The sequence below is a fragment of the Paroedura picta genome, chromosome 8 (assembly GCF_049243985.1).
Source record: "Paroedura picta isolate Pp20150507F chromosome 8, Ppicta_v3.0, whole genome shotgun sequence".
NCBI lineage: Eukaryota > Metazoa > Chordata > Lepidosauria > Squamata > Gekkonidae > Paroedura > Paroedura picta.
The window spans coordinates 46,038,002-46,065,772 of record NC_135376.1 but is presented as its reverse complement, the minus strand read 5'-3'; the positions used below and the strand labels follow the sequence as shown (position 1 = coordinate 46,065,772).

Sequence of the window (27,771 nt, the reverse complement as noted above, 5' to 3'; positions counted from 1 at the left end):
CATGAACTGTGAGATGATGCACACATTTCTGTTTTGTCTTGTTATACAGTGCTGTTGTAATTGACCCTTGTCTGGATAGCTGTAGGGAGGGCAAGACAGTTCAGAGAGGGCAAGGAGAATTTATAGAGAGCTATAATGTACCTAGCCATAATCATAGTGGTCTGTGATAATTGATGTTTTGGAAAGAGTCTAGCAATGTTTTTGTAGATCTTAAAGAAATGTCAAAACAGAGCTTTACAGCCAGCCTAGAATATTGGGAGGGGAGTTGGGCAAGATCCTAAATCTTGGGACACTTGGTCCCATCTCAGAAAACAAAAAGGCTAAGAATATTTCCCACTAAAGTTCCATTCCCTCCTGTCCTTTGTCCTAATAGCTATCAAAATGTTGCCCTCTCCCAACCCACCACTTCAGTGCTTCCCCTTCATTCACAGCTACTCATGGAAGGTCTGTTTCTTCATTGATTCCAGTGATGTAATTGCAATAGCTGAGGTCTCCCTTTAGATAGAAGCTCAGTATATCCTAAGGGGCAGTTGTTACATGTTTCCCCCCCCTGAAAATCTGGAGATATGTTATGGCAGCAAAGTCACAGTGATATGAATGAACCTGAAAGTCTGTCCTGTACTCACAGACTACTCAGCCTCTCAAAACTGAGAAATGTAGCAGGGATCATGGTGACAGATGAAGATCCAAACATTTACAAGGAAAGAGACATGAACAGATTCTAAAATTACAGTGTTTTATTTTAACGCCCCCCATTGCATGTAAAGAAACATTGACAATAAATTTTTATCCGCCCATCTGCAACACTAGACACAAGGCCAAACGTGCAAAGGGCAGACAGAGAAGTTTCCTGTTGTCAAATATGGCACAATTTGGCTAGCACCAGCATAAAGAGTAACAGTAACCTTGCCTGGAAAATGATTTGGTACGTTTCAACAGACACATTCTCAAAATCTACTACACAGAAACTAATAGATTCAAAGCAAATCAAGCCAATTCCAAAACAATTTGTTGCCAAAGGGAGAGATTCTCATCACAGGGATGGGCACAAACCTGAAAATTCATGTTTGCTTTGGGGTTTCGGATGTTTCCAAATAAAATTCCCACACCCAATCAACCAGAAGCCACTGATTCGGGCCAATCCATTTTGCTTTCTGCTCACTCAGAAGTGGAGGGAAGCAAAAGGGATCATACAGTGGACAAGCACAGCAGCGTGAAGCAGCCAAACCAATACTGAAATGGCTTGCAGTAATTTCAGTCTTAAAGCGGGACACATGTGCCTGTCCACTGTGAGGCTGAAATGGCTGCTAGCCATTTAAAACCTCGGTTTGGAAGGGGAGAAGCAAAATAGAGGGCTTAAATGGCCTGAACTGTGAAGTGGACAAAATATTTGTGAAATATTCAGGGAAGGTGTGTCCTCCAAACCTGGGTTGGGGAGGGGGATAAACTGGCCAAATTTGTGACAATTTTAGGGTCATGAACCAGTTTGTACCCATCCCTAGGCCATACTATCTTCATTAAATGAGCACCTATACAAAGGCAACCCAGGGGGAGGGGGAGAGATCTACAGGGTATTGTACAGTACATTCCTTCCCCTCCCCAGCCTACCTGAAAAATGTCGCATGTATGTAATCCATGATGATATTTATTTATTTGCTAATATTTAGCATTTACACTGCACATTTAAAGCACTTTACATTATCTCAGAAGTCAGTACAACATTCCTATAAGATGTACGAGTAACATTAGCTCCCTGATTACATTTGGGAAGAAGAGGGTGAATTATAGCAATTTGTCCAGGGCTGAGATTTGGAATGAAGATGGGCCATTTCCCCACAAGCATATTGTTACCTACCTTCTTCTCAAGTCATGCTAGCAGGGAAGATTGGCTAGCAAGTTGGTTGGCTCCAACCCAGACGAATGTTAGGAATCAGTAGAGGTAGGAGTGATGTGCCATCTGCATCCTAGACCCTGCTGTTATGAAATCCACAGATCCTCCCAGAATTTTTTAAAAACGCGAACAGAAAACATGTGGGGTGCCAAGTAGGTTAAAACAAGTAAGTCTATAACACTCCCTGAACAGGATGTCCCAGGCTAGCCTGAACCTGACAGATCTTGGAAGCTAAATAGGGTCTGACCTGGTCCAGACTTGGATAGGAGACCTCCAAGGGAGTCCAGGGTCGTGACACAGAGGCAGGCAATTGAAACCCACCTCTGAATGTCTCCTGCCTTGAAAGCCCTCATGGGGTTGCCAAAGGTTGGCTGTGTCTTGATGGTACTTTCCCTGACAGGGATAACCCAGTCTAGCTCCATCTCATCAGATTTTGGAAACTAAGCTGGGTCAACCACGGCTAGTATTTAGATGGGAGATCTTCAAAGAATACCAGGGTTATGATGCGGGGGCAGCCAATGCCAACCCCCCTTTGAACACACCTTGCCACCCCTTATCCTTTCAAAGGGCTATCAGCTTTGTGTGGGTGAAAGGGGGGTCCGTTTTTATTTATTAAGTACATTTTTATCCCACCCTTCCTGCAAGAAGCCAAAAGGGACATCTACAGGTTTCCCTTCCACCATTTTACCTTCACAATAACCTTATGAGGTAGGTGAGGCTGAGAGTGAGTAATCCAAGGTAGACAGGTGAGCTTCAACTGCATGGTGGGCAGAAGGACCTGGGTCTTCCAGATCCCAGTCCAACACTTTACTCATTACACTAAGCTGGTATAGTGACTTAATTCACAGGTTTACTTTCCCCACATATCTGGGCTGTATCATTTCAGAGTACAAGTATGGTCGTCTAGGACCGAAGGCTCCCCATACAAAAAAAAGTCAGATTAAGAATGAGATGTCTAAGAGAAAGATTCTAGTCTAGGCTTTCCCCAGATACACCAGTTTTTCATCTGCAAAGAAACTGGAGGGAGGAGAGGTGCACAGAAGCCATCGATGTAGCAAACATGGCTTTCTCCATGGTAAGAATTAGGTCTAGGCATCTACACTCTTTTCAGGAAGGAGGACTTGGGGAGGCAATACAACCAGTTAAAACCCATCTTTTTCAAGGCAAACTGAAAACATTTTCATTTATATCATAATCTGGTGCATGTATGCACATAAGCAACTAGCACCACTTCCCATGCATGCAGGGGAGAATGGCAGCAATATCCAGTCAGTACATTGACTTGACTTTGATTAGACAGTTACACATTCACAGCAGGACAAATCATAAATAATGGGTTAGATCCAACACAAAATGCCTACTTCTGCTAGAGGTCTTCCTCAAGGGGAAACACATGCGCAAAATGGATCCTCGAGGAGCAGTATGGGAGAGGAGTTTGTTGACAAGATCTTGTATGTGTGTCATCATGTATATGAGCAGATGCAGCAGCTATTTGTGCTGGATCCTGTCCATGTTTCCTCCTCCTACATCCTGGGGGACTTTTTAAAAACCCAGCAATGTCATGTTATATTGACAATACTATTATAACAACAAGTATAACAGGTTCTGCTAAATCTCAGGTTTCATTTTAAAAAAATCTCTAGCCCTTTCCACTGCACAGACATAAGGGAGGAAGCATGTAACAATAGGAAAGTGCAGATTTAAAAAATTTAAAAAGCTCCAATGGCCCTGTGGGAGTAGGGACAGCAGCTGTTGGGGGAAGGGAAACTGCACGGTAGCCATACCAGGAACAGGAAAACTGCACAGGTGTGGTACCAAGCGGGAACCATGCAAGAGAAATGTTGGTCATGAACAAGTATAATGGGAGACCTTCTGAAAAGACAGGCATAGCACCCAGTAGAAAAACCCAATTGCATAGTTCCAAGATGCACAGAGGATGGGTATGCAGGTGGATGCAAGGATGGAGAAAGACCACAAAGAGAGGACTATACCTGACAAGTGATAATACTTAACACATGTATGTATATAAGTACTGCCCGTGTTCAAAGCATTTCACACAGATTATCACAGTAAATTTTATAATGAGCACATATGGCAGGTCAAGCATATTACCTCTGTATTGGGAGTGAAAGATGAAGAGAATGGCTGACCTAGAACCACCTAGTGACTTTGTGGCATCGATTAGATTTGAAGCAGCCACCTCCCAATCTCAACTTGTTTTCTGGACCCTAGGCTACAGCTCCCAGACTACAAGCCCTCATTGGAAGTAACATAGCTATAATCCCCAAGGTACTGTGAATGCCAGTGCTCTATCTGAGCTGGTCAAAAGTTCTTTTTCTACTTTGGAATGGCTGATCTCCTGATGTGGTTTTTTTGCCTGCATCATGGTTCCCTAAGTAATACCACCGCCATTTAAGGCAAACTTCTCAAGGACTCATGTAAACTTACTAGGAAAAAAGGAGTAGTAAATAGGAGCTGTTTCAGCAACATATTGAGCTACCTAGCATTATCATTTAGGTCAGCCAGTGGTGCATACCATGTGCCCCTAATGTATGTAAGACCACCCTATGGGATTTTTTTGGGGTGGGTGGATCAGAACACTGCCTCTCAGTTCTCTGGGCTGAAAGTTAACATTCTGACCTTCCCTTCTCTCCCCAAGAGAGGAAACACATCACTGTGCTGACCTTCCTCCTCAGTCCTTCTTGAAGAGGATTATGAGCTGCACAACGCGGCTTTACCAGGCCACAGGCCCTTGGACCAAATGTTGTGCATCTACAAGTTAAATCTAAAATCCTGCAAGGTCAACTTGTAAGACATTAGAATGGAGCCAGCAAAGGTCTGAACAAGCTAGTTTTCGTGTCAGTAAACCAAACAGATGCTAACTAGTTCAGAATATTTCAGTCACCTATTGGCAATCTGAACTATGCCGAATATGTCGGCCCTCAGCATGCTTCAATGCAGTTATGGGCTTGACAACAAGCTTAGGGAGATTTTTCTGAAGTCAGCAGAAATGGATACAAGGATGTCCTGTTCCGTTTTGACTGACGAGTTATTACACAATACACAGACTTAAGACAGTTCCTATGTGCAGAGTGGCCTCTATAGAAAAATATAAGGCAACTGGAAAGCAACTTCTTTGGAGCAGGCGAGGGCATTGAGGTATGAACTTCAGAGCTGAGAGGAAGAGCCTCACAGGGTAGAGAAGCAATACTAGGGCGTTAGAGATAATAGTTCCGTTTCTGGCCAGGCAGGTTCTCTCTGCTGACCTCATATCAAAGCCCAAATCCATTTTCTGGTAGAGGAATGGGGATGCAAAAAAGAGATGCAAGGCTCAATCTCTTTTATCATCCATGCAACCTCGCCCCATAGCAATGGGAATGGAGGTAAAAAGAACTGCTCTTTCTGGAGTATCTTCAGCTCATCTGTAGACCATGTGCCATCAGGTAAAGATTCTGGGGTGAGATGGTCAGCTGATCCAGCAAATTCTTGAGGCAGAAGTTCTACTCACAAGCCTTTGTTGAAATAGACATATGGCACTTGGTCCCTGTGCTTGGCCACTATAGACTCCCTGAGATCTGGCTCCAGCTTTGAAAGAGCAATTGAGCTGGAAGAAAAGAGAAAGACATTTGGCCACTATGCTAGTACAAATGCAACCCAAATTAGATGTGGCCATGTGAATCTGCCTTTTACTGAAAGAGATCTTTGGTCCATCAGCACTGGTATTTTCGACTTTATCAGCAGCTTTCTAGGGTCTTGGGCTGGGGTCTTTCACATGGCCCAACACACCATTTTGCTTAACTGGAAACAAAGGGAATTGAATGCAGGACCTTCTGCAGACAAAGCAGATGCGCTGCCACTAAACCATGTTAACTAGAAAGCAAGTCTTCACTGAAGTCAATGGGATTTACTGCTCGGCAGACATGCACAGATGAATGCCATGTGTTTGTTGAGCACAGACCCAAACCATTTGTGGCTAGAAAAGATGGAGCTCCTCCTCCCATCATACTCCCACCATACACTCCTTGGTAATGAGAGCCAGCTCGTCAGGTGAAGCTGCTTGGCCACAGAAGTGGCACTGCCCTCCTATCACATTTGTACAGAGAGAAGAAGGAACAAGCAGAGAGGACAAGGGAGAAGGATAAGGCTGTTACCTCTTTTGTGGGAAGAGCGCACAAGCAAATGGGACCATGAACACAAGGCTGCAAGACATTAAAGACAGACCATTTGTTTCAAAGTACAACAACCATGTTCTGTGCAGAGAATGCAGAACTGCTATCCACTTTCAGAACCTCAGGACAAAAGCAGAAAGGATTTTAACTGAGATACTTACACTGTATCCCAGCTTTGGTGATTCCTAAAGGGGGAATCTGTTTCTGGGGGTTTACCATGTAATAGCTGTCATGAGTTACAAGTGAGTGTGACTTCTAAGGCTCCTTGTGGGTAGCTAGGAAATGGCTTTATATGAAGCCAGACCAAGAGCACATCTGCCCCGGCACTTTGACAAAATCCGCTGCAGAAGCCTTTTCACGCTAGCTGCCCATGGTCTTCCCTCCACCCCACACCAGATGCAAAATGGTAGAAACTGTATCCAGCATTCTAGGGGATTCCATTAACCATTCCTTTCTCCTTCTGATATACTCCTCAAAGGGAGGTAGGACTATACACATAATCATGAGCAGTGTGAGAACACTACTCAAACCTGGCCTGCTCAGGCAATGAAATGGGAAAATGTTCTTGCAGATATCTCTTCCTCATCATACAACTTTATACACATATTGTAATAATAGCACTCTGACAAGCAAAAACTACAGACTACATCCAAGGCCAGCAACTATAAAAGTAATGAGACTTAAAAGTAATCATACTTACAATCCCCCAACAAGTATTATTTGCAAGGGAGCATGAAGAACTTGGATTTTCTGTCAAGAAAGCAGCATGTGAGAAAGCAAAAACTCAAAGCCAGAACTCAGACTTCCAAGTTCTAGAAGGATTAGATGCAGACAAATGGAAGAAACAATAAAACCTTGGACATCTCCTACTAGGGACTGCAAGTACCAGACAAATTCACAAGATGCGTTTAATCTATGGCGTATCTTGGCATATGTCACCTTTAGTTTTGAGAACCCAGCCCATCCTAATGCTCACTTTGCAGTACAATTCTGGGGGGAGACAATAAACGAACAGTGAGGTAGACAAGCTCTCAAACAAGGTATAAACAGAATTACTTCAATGAATTTTAACTGTAGTAACTAGGAATGGGCACAAACCTATAATTTCTGGTTTAGTTCACAGTTTGTTTTGCTTCACTTTGAAGTTGGGGGAAGATAAACAGGTTGCTCCCAGCCATTTAAATCTAATAGCTTGGCAGGTCCACCCACCAGCAGTGAGGTTTAAATGCCTGCCAGCCCCAAAGGGAAGGAGTGAAACGATGGTTTAAATGTCTCATAGCAATCTAAACCTAACAGCTGATATGCAGACAGTCCTGCCCAGCTGCTAGGTTTAAATGACCTGAACCCCTAAACCAAACAAAGGGTTGAGAAATGTTTAGAGAAGGTACCTCTCTGAACCTCAGCTTGGGGGCCACAAATGGGGCCAAATGTTAGCAAGGGCCAACCCTGCTTAGTTTCCAAGGTCTGATGAGATTAGGCTAGCCTGAGATATCCAGGTCAAGACTACTCTATTCTACTTGCTGCCATATTTATGCTTCTTTTTTCTGTAGCCAAGCAATTGGCCCTGGAGTTTTATCACAAGGTTTGCAGTCCCCATATACCTTTTACTCTGCTGCTTCCACAGGAGGAACAGCTTTTCCCACCCCCCACATAGAAACAGCCCCACTCCCCATTTTCAGCTGCTTCAGTGTTCTTCCTATGAAGAATGCTGAAAGACAATCTATACGAATCTCTCAAATAGCACAAAAAAATCTCCCACCCGGAAGACCAGTATTTCAAGAGTTACTTACCTTCATGAAGGGATACTTTTCTAGTTTTTCCATGATCATGGGCAACAAAACTGGAGGAAAGGGGGGAGAGAGACAGCATTACTAGCCAACCCAGCATGTTCAAGTCCTGTTCCCCGTATAATGCCCCCACTGATGGTAGCCATGCAATGTACAGCAGGACAACCTCATCCCAGCCCACCAAATCAGGCACACTCCTTTCTGGGCTCCACCAGGGAGGGGCCCGTTCTCCTTCTCAATCTAGGCTCAGAAGAAGTGAAGGCAGCAGGCTTACAATATACAGAAGAAAACTGGACACCACCAGCTTGCCAAGAAGCATAAAAGAACTTAGGAGGGTTTGTGGCAACAGCTCAGACTACTCTCGAATATCTGCTACAGCACTTCACAAACTATGCTGTGCTTGTACACTGAAGTATGAGTCTTGGACGACTAGCCAGGCTGGCAAGTCTCATCAGTTGTCACTTGCAAGTTTTGTACTCCCCCTGACCTCTCTCTGTTAATATTCTCTCAGCATAGTGGATCAGTGTCTAGGGGAGGGACGGGGGACACATTGTTTTGCATTACCTGCAAAGGCAGTTCTGTACCCTGTATGGCAGGGGTAGCCAACCTGTGGTCCTCCAGATGTTCATGGACTACAATTCCCATGAACCCCTACCAGCATTTGCTGGCAGGGGCTCATGGGAATTGTAGTCCATGAACATCTGGAGGACCACAGGTTGACTATCCCTGCTGTATGGTATCCAGTAGAGGGCCTCTCCTTAGAATAGGGAAGGACCCGAGAGAGGCACAAGAACATCCAGCTACAAGCTGCCACCTTCTTCTCCCCTTCTCATCATCAGCTCTAGAGAGGCTTTCTTAACAAGCCAGAGGAGCCCCCAGCCCAACACAGTGAACCGGCCATTAGTGGAATCAGGGAGAAACATGGGATGCTTACTCATTCCAGGAGCAGCCATAGTGATGCGGGAAATCACCACCTGGGTTATCCCCTTGATTGCAGCTCTCTGAGAAAGAAGAAAGAAGAAAGAAACAGCGGCCTCACACTGACTCTCCAAATGAAGCAACACAAAACGGCTACTTACAGGGGAAAAAACTGAGGACCTTTCAGTGCACACACCTAAAGTTTAAAGGGACTGCAAAAAAAAGTATGAGGATCAGATGTGCCCGGGGGGGGGGGGCTATTCCTACCAGCTTGGCTGCAGGAGAAGCTGCTGAGCTTCAGGGAGCAATCTGCTAGCTGAGGCACAGCAGATCCTGAAGCCAGCTTTCCCCGCAGCATGGCTTTAAACTGCACTGCAGGAGAAGACATCTCAGCCAGGTCTGTGTCCAGTGGGAGAGATCACTCTGCAGCATGCAGTTCTTGGGGCCAGCTTCCTTTGTAATGCAGTTTAAATCACACTGCAGGAAAAACCACTCCAGGATCAGGCTGGCTTTAAAAAAATTTTCTCCTTGGTTCTAACTGGACCCAAAAAAATCCAGTATTTCAAAAAACCCCTGAATTCAAATATCATACCAGCATTGGGATCTGGAATATTTTTTGGAAATACGGAATTTTTTGAGTCCAACCAAATTGAGCTATAAAATATCGCTTTTTAAAAAATTGTACACCCTCAGCAAAACAAGTTTAAGCCGAATGTTCTTAAAAACCTTTCTCGCCAAAAGAGAGCAATAATTACACTGCCCCTCCCTACTGAGACAGAGGCACTTACCCTGGACTCGCCCAGATGATTGTCATTCTCATCAGTCACTGTGATCCCATTAATGAGCTCCCTAATACAGACACAGAAACAGGGATTTAGATGTTGCAGGTGATCTCCTGAGCACTCCTTTCCCCAGCCCATCACTCTCAATAGCTCAATAGGAAGACCTTCTTCTTTCTACACCATGCATAAACAGAGCCCTATCCAAAGCTGGGACATTCAACCTCCAGTCCCACAATCTCCAGAGGAAAGACCCACACAGAGAAAGTTAATCAGAGATGACATTAGCCAACATCTCTTATTGCTACAGTAGAAAACAACCACTCACATTCTACACATAGACGTATGTACTTATGAGCTTCATGTGCGTTAACTTCCTGTGGTTCTCTGTTCTATATATGATATGAAACTACAAAGCACATTAGGGGGTGGGGACAGTGTTAGGCCAAGGAATGGCACAGGTGCTAAAATACTACCTCCACCACTCTCCTCCCAGCTGCACGGTATAGTTTCACTAAGTCATTGACCTATTTTCAACCAGTAAGTGAATCAAACCTCCTGTCTTAGGTTCGTTTTCAGATGCTATGTGAAGCTGAAAGAGCCAAAAAGGTCCTTTATATAAATTATTATAAAATCTCACAGAATCACTTGGCAAGGGGCCCTTCCAGGCTAGGGAATCCCTGACAGACATTGCCAAGAAGGGGAATCCCACAAGAAGAGAGAGAGAGAGAGAGCTGGTGAAGACAACTTCACAATACATTGCTGCCCTCTTGTGGCTTCTGCTGAGAAAAGACATAAGGGGAAAATAAAGGGCAGCTACTGTCAAAATTTACTCCCCTCTCTGCTCATTTGAGCAATGTTCCCTACTGTGTTTGTATGATGGGACACTTGCTGGATTAAAAGTAAAACTGATTGTAAGCCCAAAGCAAACAGGCCACTGATTGAGGATAGGTGTTTCCCCGTCTTAAACTCTCAGAGAGAAAATCTCTTTTTCCCTACAAACAATGCCACAAGTCATAAATCAAGCTCAAATCAAGGTTTCAAGAAAGCGGCAGTTTCCAAATGGAGCCCTCCCTGCACCACTCAAAGCAATCTGATAAAATGAAACAGGTGACTGTCAACCCCACACCACCCCCAAATAGGGTCTAAAAGTCTAATAAATAAATATTAGTTAATACTACAGGGTATATCAGCCTAGGAATTTGCTAACTGTAGGTCCTGCCCATACAGATTTCTTTTGAGAGCCAGTGTGGTGGTTCAGGAGAAGCAGAATATAAGCTGAACTGGGTTTCATTCCACACTTCTCCCATCAGCTGGATAACCTTGGGCCATGCACAGTTGTCTTAGAGCCCCACCTCTCTGTGGTGGGGAGAAGAGAAAGGTTTGTAAAGCTACTTTAGGACTCCTTTGGGTAGTGAAAAACAGGGTATTAAAGCCCTCGGATCTTCTACTGGTGACTTCTTTTGTGCATGGCAAGCTGTACTTTGTGAACAACGCTTAGCCTTCTGAAGGGAGTAAGTTCAGCAGCAGGGCCACCTGTGCATGAAGTGGGGGCGTTAACACCTTCACTGACTATTCATTGCAACAGCCTGAATGAGATTTTGAAGCCAGCAATGAAATCGACCATGCTAAATGGGCCTGAGCAGAAAGGCAAGGCAAGTGGTGTGCATCTGCAGAATGCCCACTTGAGTACAGTGTCACATATTTAGACAGCAGCTAGCAGCTTAGCCAGCAGAAACTTGGTTTGGTGGCAGTCAGTGGACCTTTCAGAGGGCAATAATGTTATTGCCACACAGCAGACCTCCTTTGACTTGGGGTAGTTTTTAGGAGGAAGGGTTGGGCTGCAACTCAGTGGAGAAGCATCTTCCTTTGAATGGAGAAAAGGCCAAGTTCAATCTTGAGTGTTTCCAGGTTGTTGGTTTTTTAAATAAAGGACCAAGTGGTAGATAATGTACAAGATAATGTAAAAGATAAGGCCCTGGAGAGCCCTTACCCAGCACAGTAACCAGCACTGGCCTTGATAGATTAAGACAGCTTCACCATGGCACTGGCCACTTTATTTTAGGAGAGACAAGGGAACTGGCAAGCTGAAGAGTGTTTGGCGGATGTACTAGGGCAGGAAGGAAGCCGCTCTGAAACCAGTTGCTCTGGCCAAAAAGGGAGCTGTCCAGGGAAGCTGGGAAGAGAGTTCCATTGTGCACGGAGTGGCAGCCATCTTGTAAAAAGTCATATCTGAAGAGGTAGTTACGAACTGAAAAGCTCAACCATGTGCATTTCTAATCTCCAGGCTCAGTGCTGCAGAGTGCTACCCTTGAAGAGCATTCTAAGAAGGTTGGCATGCTGAAAGGGAGGCTGGGACACGGATTTCTTTTGGATCCTTGCAGGTGACCTCCAGTTGCCTTTCATTGCACCTCCATATATATCTAATAATTCCTTCTAATAGCAGAATGCCTGGCCTGCTTGCTCACAAGAGCAAGACCGTAAGACCACATACGTTTTTGTTTTGTTTTTTAACGTATCAGGGGGACATTCATACAGCATACAAAAAATATGATTTCCACTACAGCCTCACAGAAGGGGAGGTTAGAATTCCAGGCCCTAATACATTCCTTTGCAACACTACAGAGCATCAGGGCTCACCGCACTGTGTGTGTGTGTGTGTGTGGTGGTGGTGGGGGGGAGGATGAGGTAAGAACAAACTTTCTGGCACCCATCATGCCTACCATCCCAACCAAACAGGGTTGTAGGGAAATACAGTGTTACAGCAGTCTGGATCTCAGCTTTCATATTCCAAAGGAACAAACCAGCCCTTTGCAAAGTTATAAAATGACAGTCCTGTCTTTCTTCACAGAGCCTCTTTTTGAGGAGCAATGGTGATGGAAGCTAAGGAGCATCAAGTTTCTTAACTCTACTTAGCCTACAACAGTTCTTCAAAGAAGGGCAATACAATCCCTGATGCAGGTATCAGCAAGACAGGATAATCTCCAAACAGTGCTGCTGGGAACACAAAATAAGAGACACCCCCCCCCCCCCCAGCATGTTCCGGAATTTGCAAGACTATAAAGAAATTCCCAATGTGGCTTGTGGTGGAACTAGTTGGGTGGAGACAAGGAGGTTTCTTATCTTGCTAAAAATGTTATATTAAACACATGCCAATGCTTTGATGAGGGTCCTCATTTGCCTAGTAACCTTCTTAACTCTCTCATTTAAGCATGACTGCAGATAACCCATGTATGTAGCAATTAAGTTCATCACAAGTAAACGTCTCTCCTGTTAACAATTCTTGTTCGTGCATAATAAAAAAGTGTGGAGAGCACTGTCATCTGCGTCACACATTGTATGACGTGGCTGTCATCATTGCCTCACCATCATCTCATCTGTAATAAAAAGGGTGAGGAGAAGCCAGCCTAGCAGAACTCGATCCTACATTGGTCGCACAATAACTGATCTTACTGATCTAGCCCTTTTCTTACAGATTACAGAACAGTGTGAAAACTGGCTATTGCCGGTTGCCTACAAGGCTATAGTCATTGGCTGTAGGCACTCTGAGGTCACAAAAAAAATTTATGAACCTTGTAACTGTACAACGATACAAGATAACAGCAGTAGAATGTTAACAATACAGCTCCCATAAGACTAGCCAAAGGTCACTCGGGAAAGAGGAGATGAAGCCCAAAGATAACGGGGGGACGGGGACCAAGCAGAGGGGGCAGAAATAGAAGGTTGATAAGCAGGCCTAGAAACAAAGAGGAGAGAGGAAGGGGTGCCAAAGGAAGGAATGGCCGAAAGCAGGACCTGAATGGCTGGGTAGAAGAAAACGGGGTGTGTGAATGTGGAGTGTAACCACTTAGAGGACCCGGCAGACAGAATTGGCTGTGTTGTTGGCAAGAAGGAGTGAATGGCAAGGCTGCTGGGGAGGAAAGTGAATTAGAGTCCAGGCTATGTCAGCAGGAATAAAAATAGCAGCAAGTCAGCCTTTTAGTTTGATCTTGCATTGACCGCTGGATCCCAAGTTTTCTTAGATTCAGCTAAGAGATGTCTGACGATCAACTATGCACACGGATACTTTTAAGTGTGCTTGTGTGTGTGCAGGGAAACATGGGTGATAGTGTAATGGGTGGAAGACAGCTTCTGTGCAGACCATTTCTATAAAATTTTGTCACTCTTTAATAGTCACTAACTTGTGTTTGAACTAAACACATGCATGGACAAACCAGGAAGCCCACAGTACAAGCCACAAATAGGTCTCATGTGCACTGTTTCCTCCTGAGGAGGCTGGAGTGCGTTTACCCTATTGGTGTTCTGATATCAGCAGTATCTCTGGGAAGCAGCTGCATGAGACTAAGCAAGGGAGTCATTAGACACAGGAAAAGAAACCAAGCGGCCTTGTCCCCAGACACAGGCCTCCACTAGCTGAGGGTGACTCCCTCTATCGGATGGAGGGACAAGTGAAGCAACTCCTTGTCCTACATTTTAACCCTCCCTCCTTAAAGGCACCTCAGGGCTCAAGCCAGGAGACTTACTGCTGCCTCATCAAAGGGATATTCACGCAGTTGGCAGCTGCCACTGCTGCAAAGGGGACCCAGCGTGCCACAATAGTTGGGGCTCTCTGTATGGAAAAAGACAACGCAGTTAGGAATAGAATCAGAAGAGGCCTGCTGGTTTTTAGATTGGAGAAGGCAACTGTGAAGCTCCTTCCAGTAGTGATTAACCAGTTCCGCAGGGCCTGCAAGACAGAGCTGTTCCACCAGGGCTATGGTTGAGACCCAAATACACCATCAAAGAGTGCAGGCCTTACTGCTGAAGGAGGAGGAGATCTGCCCTTCAAGAATCTTGGGGGGGGGGGGAACCACTCAAATTAGGGGAGGTCTACTGTAAGTTATAAAAATGTTTAACATTAATACTTGATTTTATTATGGGACTGACTGTTTTGAGCCACATTGCTATTTCTGTTTCTGGAAAAGTGGCAATGATTTCTGCCAATTACTTCCCCCACTGTAGGCTCCCACTTTGCCCCTCTTTGATGTTCCACAGAGTTCACCTACTTCCTGACAGGAACAAAATTTCAGGGGGTTCACAGCCAGGAAGTGGAAGTGGTATAGTCCTGCTTCATGAAGCTGACAAATAGTTAGATACACCTAGTGATCATGTTAACCATCTGGGGGGGGGGGATGGTAAAGCAGGGCAAGACCTGTACTAGAATTACATAAAACATCACAAAATTCAAAAGCAAGGGTTTTGTTTTTACTTTTACAATTTTTTAAAGGCATAATCCAGGGATCTCCAATCTTTTTAAGCCTGAAGGCACATTCAGAATCCCAACAGAGTGGAGGGTACAATCATAAAATTGCTGAAAGAGGTAGAGCTAACGACAAAAGCTCCAGGAGGGAAGGTATGCAAAACTCCAGCAGCAACTCTTGAACATTTCAGGTAGAAGAGCTGTTTAACAGGGTATCTTTTTAAAGGAACATACTGGGCATATTGTTTTAAAATATTTTCTTGCATATCCACCACTTACCTTAAGTCACATTAGGAAGATCTTTGTGCTGTAGCAGTGGCTGCTGCCAAGCAACATTTTAAAACAAATCTGTACAGCTAACCAGAAACCCTACCAGACAAAAGCCCCACTTTCTAAAAATACTTGGTGGGCACTAGGAGAGTTGGTACGTGCTGAGATGGCAATCTGTGCAATCCACACCATTACCTTCCTGTTGCTTCTGAATGATTTATCCTCATACTAAGTCATTCTACTGTCTCATATCCCTACTATCTTGTGTGATATGAACTGATATTCCAAAGCACAAGATTTCTCTTCCCCACTTTCCAGAAGGAAATTTACCATTCTATCGGAATGTGAACAGTCTCGTTAACTGCTTAATGCTGTGCAACAGCTGAAGTCATAAAAGTACTGACACTATTTCAAGCACCCTTCTTCTCCAAGACCCAGGAGTGGCTTTTCATATAAAGCAGATATTCACCCTTCCATAATGTAAGGAAGGAAAAGATGGACTCCATCACCTGCTTTGTGCTCAGGCCGGGTGCCCCCTGGTGGATAAAAAGCACATTTTATGATTGTACCTTGGTGTAAAGGTTGAGTCCCACGGCGGTCGCCAAGGCAGTGCTGGTTGCAGTGACATAAGCAACTCCAATTTGCCTGAAATCATTCAGAATGGGTGAATCCTTATTAACAGAGAGTAAGTAATTCAGCAGTCCTCCTATAAGCAATGTCAGTCCAGATCATGTGCCTCGAAGGGCCTGCAATTTTTGTATCAAATGTATCCACATGCTTATTACTATATTCTGTAAGACTTTCCTAAACAAACAAACTAAAGTCAGGCAGATCTTGAGGGTCAGAAGCGTCTGCCTGAAATCCTTTAGTTATGTTGTTAGCTACAGGCAGACAAATAATCAACCTTTCTAGCATCTCCTATATAATCCAAGCAGGTGGAAACATGTATAAAATACAGTTTAGTTGTCAGGATTGAAAATCACTCATCCATGTGTAGCCATATTACTGTTTCAGATGAGTGCCAGAACCCATCCTATCACTTTGAGACTGTGAAATAAAAGCCTGAGACTGAACAAACGGTGGATGAGTGAACTTACAGGATTATATAGGGAATACTTCCTACATAATCTCCCTATTTCTAATTTTGACTCTTGAAAGTGGCACCTTCAAAATGAACTCTTTTCTCTAGTGAACCCTCTCCACTAAAAGTGGTGCAATTTTCCCCAAGCACCTATGAGGAATTCCCATCAGCCACAACTCTAATTTTCCCATATAGTGACTTGCAAGTGATGGCTAAGGCAGCCATGTTTATTTGGTAGCAAGACAGCTGGAACTGCATTTATCTGGATTCTGTCTGATGCTCACAGAAAACAAGTCTATTAAGTGTGACACAACCTCCTGGAACAGGGATTCCCAATCAGGAGCTCCAGAGGGGGTCCGTGACCTTTCCCCTCCTGCCTTAATGAACTTGGCCACAAACTAGGGAACTGTCCCCTCTTCCCAGAGGGCTTAAGGTGTAAAAATCTAAGGGGGGGGGGAGCAGTTGTGCCGTAATAGGGTATGGGCTGTCTTCTCGGTGCCTCCCCTTCTTTCCAGCCTACATGAAGTGGAGTCATCATAGTAGCGGTAAAGGCAGGGAGAGGGAGTGAAAGGAAGGGGAAGGGTGTGGAAAGGGATGGTAATTCAGGTGACATGTCACTTCTGGGGGTCCTTAAAGCCTGAACATTTATTTCAGGGGCTCCGCCATGGTCAAAAGGTTGAAAAAGTCTGACCCAGAATATCATAGATTCCCCATTAAAATTTCTAAAACTCAACGAGGCAAAATCTGTGGATACTTAAATCCAGGAACTGGAATCACAGATAAAGGCAGGATATAAATAAAGTAAACAAATAATAAACATAGCTGAATATCGGGAGGATGCAAAAGTAGGGTTGGTGGTGGGTGGGAAGGAGAAAAGAAAGCAGGGAAAAGGGAAAAGGCTATGGAGGCTTTCAGGGAAGGTAAATATGTTTGTGTGTGTGTGTGGGGGGGGGAATGAAGTGTCCCCCACAAGTCCTTGCAAGACTCCTGCTTGTACTATCTTATCTGCCACAGGATTTCCACCCCCACCCCCCAGTTATACAGCACATTCCAGCTAAAGCCAAGCCCAGCAAGCAACACACAGGAAGACATAAGCAAAAAGAGCAGGCCATCAGATAACCTTGCCCAGGCACTCAGGCACTCACTTAACAGTGATAGGGCTGGCAGCATTCCGATTAGTGTAGTTCACAATGGCATTGAAGGACTGATTCACCCACTGCCAGAAAACAACTGCTGGGACTGTCCTAGAAGAAAAGGAAGAAGTTAAGTAGTATTTAGAAACCAGGATATATGCGCACACTGAAACAGCCAAAGGAGGTACTTATTTCAACTCCAGGATGTTCACACTTATCAAAAATTGACTGTCTCCTCTTAAATGATTTCCATTATACTAAATTCATATTAACAGCAAATCACATACCATCCTCAAATATCAATCTTTATTGTGAATAAACCAGACAATGTATCTAGATTTTCTCTTCATCCTGACATTCTGTCTGGTAAGAAAAGAAGGCTGTATCTGTTTCCATGAACTCATCATGCAGCATTTATTTGAACAATAGGTACAGATTATTTAATCAAACATTCAGAGTTGTCTACCCTGAGAATATTAAAAGAACTTCTGGATTCTGAACGCCACCTCTTTTAGGAACTTGGCCATTTGGAATAATAACGGAGTCTGCCAGAATGCATAGTTATTCTCAGATGTGGCTTTCATATGGTTTAATAGTCCCAATTGTACCCCAAATTAGTTGCGTGTCTAGCAGATGCTGATAACAGTTTTAAGTACAACTGAATGTGCAAATGACAGACATATAGAGAGCAGGCACCAGCATGGTCTGTGAATGAGGGAAGCCTAGAGACATCTGACTTCCTATTCTCTGCCCTTCCCTAAACACAGGGCTCTTAAATGGCTAAGAATCTGATATGATCTGTGAAATGAGAAGAGAAAGTGAAAGAGGCCTGTTGTCACAAGACCATCTCAGCATGACTCATGGACACAATTGCTGCAGGACATCATGTCAACAGGCTCAGATTCTGAATTCTAGTAGTTTCATTTTGAATAATCTCTGCTGGTCTCCAAAACAGCCTGTATCTATTTCTTGGTTCTCCTGAGTGTTGACATGATTTTAATCAGCCTTGTAGCAAACTGCACCTCAAATCTCCAGGTATTGTCAGAGTTGATTTGTATTTGTTTGCTGGTACAGAATATACAATTTCTGCACTCAAGATTTTTAAACAGCTAGTTCCTAACCCACATGTATTCCAAGACAGACCTGAAAACAGACAACATCGAGGAGAACCTCTGGAGGGGATGGAAAGGGGGAAGACAAGAAGAGAAAAAGGCGAGGAGGCTTTGCTGCAATACTCTGCACAGTTATTTGCAAAATGACAAAGTGATATTTAGGCTAATTTGCATAATTTATAAAGGCTGCAGAATGCAAGTTACCTTGAGGTTGACACCTTTTTTCCAAAGCAAAGGAAATATACTGATAACTATTTTCAGGTTCTCCCAGAAGTACCCCTTGAAAATGGTTGGCTTGTTTTTAGAGTAACAGCTGCAAACTGTATTAAAGATTAACCACCTGAAGAAGGTTTTACTGTTAATGCAGAAAAGGCATCTCAGAGGTTTTCAGTGGCCATTAACCACTACTGCAGGAAACCCCACAAGAGGAACAAACAACACAAAACCAGAGACACTCTACTTCAGGAGATATGACGGCAAATGTAAGAATTAGGTTCAGATAAAGGAAACACCTTAAGAGGAATAAACCTGAACCCTTCACAGAACCTTGGCTGTCAGGCTGGCAAAGCAGTCTCTGAGAAAGCAGTAGGAGAAAAAATAGGGGGGGGGGGAGAAAGACAGTCAGAAGTCCCAAAAAAGCCTCACCTGTAAAACTGCAGCATGAAGCCAGTGATAGCCATCCCTCCAGGAACTTGAAATGACATCCTCCCTATCAAATTCATCTTCTCACCAGAGTCAGGGTGGAAAGCAGAGTCGTAAAGCTTCTTGGCATAGAACAGCTGCTCTTGGCTGGTTCCTGGGGGCACTGTGCCTGCCCTACAAGCAGGAAATAATAAGAAGCCCTTGCAAGTTACACACTAGAGAATTGGAAGTCAAGGCCCCTAGGAATAAACACATCTACGGATAAAAAAATCTTAACACCCAAGTCTTTTACAGATCCTTGATCTAAGATTCCTTTTCAAAAAGCTAGGGCAAGATAGAGAAACTGTATAAAGATTCCCCTTTTCTCCACAGTGGGATGTCACAGGTATTTTTAACACTACTCCCCCCCCCCACACACACAATACACTTTAGCAGCAAAAGACTTTTGCCTTACACAAATTGTTAATGGATCTGCATCAAGCCAAGAGTCCATAACCCCAAATAATTATGTTACCACTGACTACCTGCAGCTCTCCACCAATGCCTTTGCTCTGTCCAGTTCTTTCTCTGACACTCGCAGTGTCCTGGGGTCTGTGATGTTGAAAAAATGCTTCAAGCGCCCCATGAAGGTGTTCTGGTCCCAGCGAGGGGCATCAATGTTGAACATGGTAATGCTGGTTGTCATTTTACTGTAGAAAGCACAATTTAAAGGTCAGCACAGTAGCTCTGTAATATGCACTAAACAAAGGATTATGGTTGCTGGTTACTTACCTGGAAATGGGTAGAAGGCACACAGGAAAAAAAATGATGTACTTAATCCTTGCCTTGCAAATCCATCAGCCTTTCTGCCCACCCGTCCAGCCGACTACAGGGAAAATTATTTTATGTCTTTGCTGGCTGGACAGGGCTGAATAGGGGCTGTGGAAAGTGAAAGACTGGATCCACAAGGAAAATGAAAGTGATAAGTAAGCTCAGATAACAATCTAAGCCTATTTCTGTTCCCAGAAGGGGAGGTAGTCTGAGCAGATCCGGCAACAGAAGCAAGTAGTGATAAGCAGTTGAGAATTCTGGATAAGTTCAATTTTGTAAAGACATCTTGCTAGCTCACATAAACTATGAAAATTGGCATCAACAAGACCTCAAAGTGAATGCTCCGTCATAGAAAAATGTTATTTACTCAATGGACAGAATTTATTGTTCTGCTGTCCCCTGTTATTATTACATATTCAGGACAGAAGGAATCCACAATGCTGTCTCTCCCAAGATAACTGCTATTAAATTCTAAAGAAATGCAACTCAAGCACTCTTTTAACGTCAACAACAGTCCTGCTTAGTATTAGCATAGTATTAAGACTGATCATCAACAGCCAGCATATTACACAAATCATTTTTCAACAGTCAACACCATTAGCAAGCATTCACTAAATCAGCCTTTCTCAATTTTTTTACCATTGAGAAACCCCAGAAATTGCATGATCATGCAGAATATGGTTGGGAAGCAAAGCTGTGTACACACCAACCTGGGGCCCCTCCCCTTCTCACCTCCTCCAGGCCTGTCATTGGCCATTTTGAAGGCGGGGGAGGAGAAGGCTGACATGACCATATATGGTCATATTACCCAACAAATGTTTAAATATTTTTAATATACATTAAAACGTTAATTAACTCCCACCCATTTGGGAAACCTCCAGGGTCATTAAGTAACCTCTGGGATTTACAAAACCCTGGTCAAGGAAGCGTGCATTAAAGCATCACTAAGAATCTATTAGTAATCAGGAACACAAGGAAGGGACAGATAAGATGCTAGGTCTTCTTTTGAAATGACTGGCAAATTAAGATCAAGAAGGTAGAATAAAACCTACGTTTATTTTGATGTTTGTTTTTAAACTGAAAGCTCAGTCTCAGAAAGTTCCAAGCCCCATCAGAATCTAAGTCTCTGAGTGAAACTTCAAAGCAAGAATAGAAAGCCAGTGGCCTGGTTCAGGCTAAACTGTGCTTTGATGCTGCCACAAACATGGCTAAAAGGTTTGGGTTCCCTCAGCATGGGAAGTTAATACCTACTGGCTTTCTGCAAGCAATAGCTTACATTGGCATCCAAATTAGAAAACTGTGTTTTGTGTTTGTATTGCCAATCATGGTTTCTTCCCAGTTTGCAATCATGATTTGCAGGGCAAGCACAAACAACTTGCTCATCAGTAACACCAAGAAGCAACCAATTGTCTCACCATGCATGAGAGGGTGGGGGGATCCATATGGCCAAACTAAGGGTTCTTTCAGGCGTATAGGGCAATGATGCTGATAGTGGATATGGTGAACGAAGCTTGTAAAAAGTGGAAGTTATACAATGTTAATAATCCTTGTTGTTAGTAAGAGTAAGTATTAGTAAGAGGGCACAATCTTTAGTGGGTCACATTAACTTGCTCAGCAAAAATGTATTTCACCTTTGGGGTTACAGAACAATTGGATTTCTAAAGGCCTGTGTAAGGTAAGCAGAACTACATGCACATAACCAGGCATGGTCTGTGACCTCTGATAAATATTCAACTTTTTCTGTAAATGGAAAATCTGGTCCAGAACTCCCAGTACTGATGAAGGGACTTTGGCTAGGAATGTGTGAAAGCTGTGGGTAGTCAAACTGCGGCCCTCCAGATGTCCATGGACTACAATTTCCACGAGCCCCTGCCATGGACATCTTGAGAGCCGCAGTTTGACTACCCCTGCTGTAGACAAAGCAGCACAATTGGATGTGAGGATGTGACAAGGCCAAGCTTCTAAGGCAAAACTAGAACCAGGGATTGCACCTCAACAGCAAATGAGCACTCTCTTTTAACTATGTCCATTATACCAAGGGTAGTCAACCTGTGGTCCTCCAGATGTTCATGGACTACAATTCCCATGAGCCCCTGCCAGCAAACGCTGGAGGACCACAGGTTGACTACGCCTGCATTATACCATAATTGCCTCTTTCAGGTTACATTTTAATTGGTCTGTATTTGTACCCCATTTGCAGCAAAATGTACCACCAACTTCATCTTATGCAGAAACTCCTGAGGCAAGATTAGCATTGTAAAAATAGGAATACTGAAAGATTCAGTTCCCCACTCAGCCCTTCTGTTTTCAGCCCAGTGTACCTGACAGGGTTGTTGTGATGACACACTGGCGGTTTCTACATGATGACAGGCTTATGTAGGCTCCCAGTTGCTGGTGTGGTTGCTCATAATGTGCCACAGTGACATAGCCTCACAAGACAGGCTTTCTCACAATTTCACTTTTTGTTTCCCAGTAGCAAGTACTTCATCCTCACCCCATAGCCACTCAGGCTTTTGCAACTTTAAAAAAAAATCACCCTAAAAATAGTTACACCAGAATGTGTACCAGGTTCTCTGAATTCCCAGCTTTCACTTTTTAAAAGGTCTCTATCCTCTTCCCTTAACACACCTTTCCACATATCTCTCTGTAACAGAAGAGGCAAAAATCTTTTTTAAAATGAAAGCCTGGAATTTAGGAAACCTAATACATATACTGGTATAGTGTTATATTGATATAACAATATCCTAGGGTCATAGCTGATGCAGGGACAAGATTAGGCAAAATTGCTGCCATATGACTGGGAAACTTCCAAATTTTCCATGTACACAGCAGCCATTCAGAGAAATCAGGGAGGAAATCAAGACTGGAGAAAAGATGGGAGAACCTCAAGAGGTGCACAAACACACCATGTTTTAGGGAAGAAGTGAAAAAACCTGCTTCCCCAATGCACTGAACTTAGAGCAGAGCATCCATGTCGAAATGGGTAACAGAAGAACCCTAAATCCTACACTGAGCTCCTCAGAAGAATGGGATAAAAACGTGTCCCTTATGGCTCCTTTAATATTCTCTAACCCAAGTCCAATATTAGCCCAATTTAGAGAGGACAACATTGGTCTAGAACAGGGGTCCTCAACCTGAGGCCTGCAGGCCGCAAGCAGCCCTACAATTCTGTGTGGCTCTCGAACCTGCTTGTCTGCTGCTATCACCCTCAGAGGTTAATAATTTTGTTACATTTTGGTTTAAGATGTGGCCCTCTTTAGGCACTGGGCCTAGAGCTTTGTGCATGCGTGTGTGTGCCTGCCGGCATGCTAACGCCCACACCTCCCCCCCCCCCATGCTGCTGGCTGCTTTGGGTGCGGAACAGCCACTTCAGACGCTGAAGAGCCCAACCCTAACATGCACCCATTGCCCGCTTCTCACTCCCTACCCTCACATTTACTACAACTATAGTGGCTCTGCCTCATGTAGACCAGAAATGGCAGGAGCAGAGAAGACAGCCTGAACCGCATCCCCCTACCATGCCACAACCAACTCCCCCACTTTGGTTCTTACACTCATGGCCTACCCATTGAGCCCCCTGGGCAGAGGTGACCAGTTTCCTAGTTTGTGTCCAAGATGCATTTTCAGTACAACTGGTATTTCAATGTCTTCTAACTCTCTAGATTTAACAAGATACCGAGAAAAGAAAGGCCACACTGAGAAGTAAAGAGACAATTGGTGCAGTGCGAGAATCAATTTTATTTCACTCTGAGACTCCCACATATCTGGCATGTTTCACTGGCTAACATACCAATCTCAGGTGAAAAAAATTGCCCCTTCTTTCCTCATGTAAGCTAGTTCGATAGCCTTGATGTGGTAGTTTCTCACCAACCCTTCACGTTTCAAGAATCAGCATCCTTCTCAGAAGATTATTTTATTGTACCAACCTTTCAGAATGGGAGGCTGTCATGGAACTCGTAGAGAGGTGACCTAGGAGACTTGGAGTGGGCACCTTGGGAAATTTGGCAATTCCAGAATGACAGGTCTTTTTAGGGACTGATAACTGGATTTAAAACAACAACAACAACACAGTTTTCAGAATGGAAGGAAATAAACATAGGTAACACTCAAGCATCTGTAATGGCATCAGTGCTATTTCATATGCTCATAAATTGGAAAGCCCCGTTTAAAAATAATTATAAAATACATGATTAGAAACAGATGAATGGAGATGTAGCAAGACCACATTCAGGATAATAAAATCCAAAACATATAGGGAAGAACTTCCAAAGCTGCATAAAAGATGAAATTACATGCAAATTACATGCAAAACCACCCTGAGCCTTCGGGGAGGGCGGTATATAAATCTAAATAAATAAAATAAAAATAAATAAACAAATGTAGACAACAAAACCTAGCTCTTCATATAGTTCACATTTCAAAACAGGAACGTAGTTAAGTTTCACTCCCCAACTGTACATTCCCCGTAGGATTCAGCCCCATGTTAGGAAAGGAGCTGAAAACGAAACAGTAAGGAAAAGAATTGAAAATGAAACCGCAAGGAATACTATCCCTGGACACCATAACAGCCCTATGCAAGGCTGTAATGCAGCCACATTTAATACACTTAAAAAAAAAACTTTACTATCTAATGGGGCAACGTAGGCGAAGAGGCTCACAGAGAACAGCCATCAGAGCAGGGCTGCCCAGTGCCTATCTTGGGCTATAGAGACGCATAAACCTCAGCTCTTTATTCAGTCTGTTCAGAGAACATTGAGCTGCACGAGGGTCTGCGAACCATGTTCAACCTCCGTCCCGTCAAGCCTGCCGCGCACTATCGAAAGTGCCCCTCAGCCTTTTGCAACGCCAGCACTGTCGCTCTTTGCCACATCTCACTAACCTGCTCCTGCTACAGCCCTGCACTTCTTCCCCGCCTCATTCACTCATTCATTCATCCACCCAACGACAGTAGCCCCGGGGCTTGTTCTGCAGGCAGCCCTCGCTCTCCTCTTACGCGCTGCGATGGTCCTCCTCTTCCCAAGCCCACGCATGCCTCCCGATCCGCGTCCCACGAGCCCCCGCAGCGCACATGGATATGCCCGCCCCGCCCAACCTCCTACCCGGGACGCGTGGCCCTCCTGGGCCAATGAGAAGCCGCCTAGCCCCATCGAAGGCTCGATCTTCTACCAAAGACACAGCCCGCATGCGCCACCTGAGGGGCGGGTTTTTTTCCCCCACCGGCTCCTTCATCGGCCTCAGCAAACGTACTCGGGAATGACGCTTCACGTAGCGAAAGGGAGTGCGCGCGTGCGCATGACGCAGTTGCCCATGGTAACCGGGAGCCGCGTAGAGGATGGTGAGTGCCGGACGGGGAGGGGGCAGGGGGGCCCATGGAGGCGGCGGGGAGGGCGGCGAGGGAGGGGAGCGTTCCCCTTTCGTGTGGACCGGGGCGGAGGCGACCCGTTTCGGCACAGGGATGGCCGAGGAGAGGCTGGCTGGCCCTGATTTAGAACAGGGGAAGCAGCTTACCTGGTGCTGAGAGAGCCTCCCTGGGTGACGGGCGTTGAGAGGAGGTGGCGATGGCCGCGCAAAGACCTCTGAAAAAAGAAACATCCCGATCGTATTCGCATTGGAAAATAAGAGATTATGCCGATAAGAGCTGTGAGATTCTGAAATCAAGAGCATCGGTGGGGAGGGGGTTGTCCATGTATTTAAGACAAAGTGGCATTTTTCCTTCAAAGGTCATGGCCCTATTCAAGGATATTAAAATGTTCAGGGCCATATGGTCACTGTTTGCAGGGGAAAGTCCTGAGCAAAGGGGCTAAGGCTGCAACCCCGTGTCTAGTTGCTTAGGAATAAGCCTCCTCGAACACCTTCCAAACAAGCATGCATAAAAACTGCAGAACAGGCTAGTGAGAAAGGAGCAAGGTGTGGATGGTCCTTGTGCTGAAATGGCACATCCTGAAAGCAGGATATGAACAGTGCAGACCAAACCAGAATTACACCCGTAATGGTGCAACTCTGTTAAGAATTGCACTGGAAGAGGCCCAGGATTCTTCATAGATACTTTCAAGAAGATGGAATATGTATCTTGTTAGTTTTGTATACATTGAATGTGGACACATTGCAATATTTCTGATCCCAGTTTTCCAAAAGTTGCTACTTTTAAAGTGCATGATCACCAGAAAGTGTTTCCTGTGCCATTCCAGACAAAGAGCTAGATGCCAGACCAGTGACATCTTGGTGATGGATACTAGCTGAGTGACAGCAGAATCCCAAGTGTTTATCTGGAATCAGTCAGAGGGCAGCCATGGTGATCTGCAGTAGACCAGCTAGATTCCAATCCAGTAGCAACCTTATTGAGATGTGTGAACTTTTGATAAACAAGCTCTTTTTGTTAGACCAAAATATCTTGTTGGCCTCTAAGGTGCTACTGGACTGGAATCTAGCTGCTTTACTGTAGACCACCATGGCTATTTCCTGAATTATTCCAGAGAAAAACTTTGCAGCCACTCAGCCAGTATCCATCAGCAGGGTGTCACTCAAAATGCTGTAATATGCTGCTGTAGCAGGAGTCATTCCATGCAGGATTCACAAAGAAAAATCTTGGCATTCAAGTTTAAGAATCTAAAGCCTGGACAAGCTTGTTAGAAGAAGAAGAAGAAGAAGAAGAGTTGGTTCTTATATGTTACTTAAGCCAATAGCAGTCAGAAGGGCCATGAGTTTCCTGTCTGTACAACTTTATTGTCACATTAACCATTGACATCAAGAGAAGCTGGAAAAGCAGAGAGATCAGAGGCAGAAGAGATGAAGGAAAAATGAGTTTGATTATGCTTGTCCTTCATTGAACTGACATTGCTTTTGCTAGGGTATGGATAATCAGAGCTTGTGGAGAGGCAAAGTGGAAAAGTTCTTCATTAACTATTACCCTGCATTAATGCTCGTTTTTATTTGTAATTGTCTTATGTATCAAGCATGAACATTGAGCTATGCAATAGTCATCCTAGGGATGCAGAGTATGCTAAAAAGAGCTTTATTTTTGCTAGACATCTACAAAGCTTTGCTTTTACTTTAAGTTCTTATTGCCTTGATTTTCTGGCTGGGTAGTATATGAGTACATGTGTACAAAACTTGTACATTATACACACATGCTATGTGGGTACTATGGGAAATGTTTAATAAAATGGGGAAAAAACAGCCCTAAGTTTTGAGGGATCCGAATTCCTGTGTAATTTTTCATCCAGTTTACTTTTAAAGAAGTGACTAAAGCAGGTTTGTATGCAGTCACTTGCCTACTTTCCAGTGAGTTTTTGTAAATTGGATGAGGTACCATTCTTTAAAAAAAACAAAAAACTGTTGATATTTCACAGAAAAAAATAATCTCATATACCTGGAAAGACAGGCTGGATATGTGTGTAATTTTTCTTTTAAAAGGGTTGTTTAAAGGTGTACCAGCGGGAAGAGTGCATTTCTTATTGAATTTCATTTTGAAAGCAATATTATTCATTGTGCTTTCAGATCTGCAACATAAAGGCTAGAGTTTTAAGAGTGAGTCTGAGGCTGCAGCCCAATGCCCATGTACCTCATTCAGTGGAGTAAGGATCATTGAACTCAGTGGGACATGCTTCTCAGTAAATATGCGTTGCATGGTCCTGTTAGCATGAAACAATAATGATAAGATATGAAGTGTCCCATTTCTTTGGGGTGGATTCTATCTACTATGCTACCAATTGCATTGTAGGTCCAAGCATATTAAAATGGCATTGTGATGAGCTTTGAGCAAGCAAGGAACAGAAGTAACCATTCTTCCTGGTAGAGTTTTCTGTACTTTTAACAGTCTCATTGTAGATAAAAATACAACAGCTGTAGCTTTTACCAAATTCCCAAAGTACTGGAATTTGAACACTGGAAAAATATGTATGAGAGAGTCAGACTCTAATAACCATATCAGTCTTACAAAG

At 44.0% G+C, this 27,771-nt stretch overlaps 2 protein-coding genes across 7 annotated transcripts in view; one reads left to right on the top strand and one right to left on the bottom strand.

The window, feature by feature from the left end:
- Positions 1–719: 719 nt before the first annotated feature.
- SFXN2 (sideroflexin 2) lies at positions 720–25,072 on the bottom strand. Of its 5 annotated transcripts, none has more exons than XM_077349572.1 (13): positions 24,931–25,072; positions 23,758–23,873; positions 19,546–19,710; positions 19,025–19,195; positions 17,280–17,378; positions 15,623–15,698; positions 14,068–14,153; positions 9,554–9,614; positions 8,782–8,848; positions 7,851–7,900; positions 6,761–6,810; positions 6,043–6,090; positions 720–5,495 (listed from the first exon to the last, which is right to left on the bottom strand). In XM_077349572.1, the coding sequence occupies exons 1-13, from the start codon at positions 24,976–24,978 to the stop codon at positions 5,396–5,398; spliced, it is 1,137 nt and encodes a 378-aa protein (XP_077205687.1). In that variant the 5' UTR covers positions 24,979–25,072; the 3' UTR covers positions 720–5,395. The 5 variants fall into 5 exon arrangements, with proteins under 5 accessions (XP_077205687.1, XP_077205689.1, XP_077205688.1 ...); XM_077349574.1 differs by lacking the exon at positions 24,931–25,072 and adding an exon at positions 24,825–24,917; XM_077349573.1 differs by lacking the exon at positions 24,931–25,072 and adding an exon at positions 24,711–24,912.
- ARL3 (ARF like GTPase 3) overlaps positions 25,030–27,771 on the top strand; it is a 50,928-nt gene continuing 48,186 nt past the window's right edge. For both annotated transcript variants that reach the window (XM_077349577.1, XM_077349578.1), the window contains exon 1: positions 25,030–25,166. In XM_077349577.1, coding sequence (XP_077205692.1) covers positions 25,164–25,166 — 3 coding nt within the window. In that variant the 5' untranslated portion in view covers positions 25,030–25,163. The remainder of the gene's footprint in view (positions 25,167–27,771) is intronic.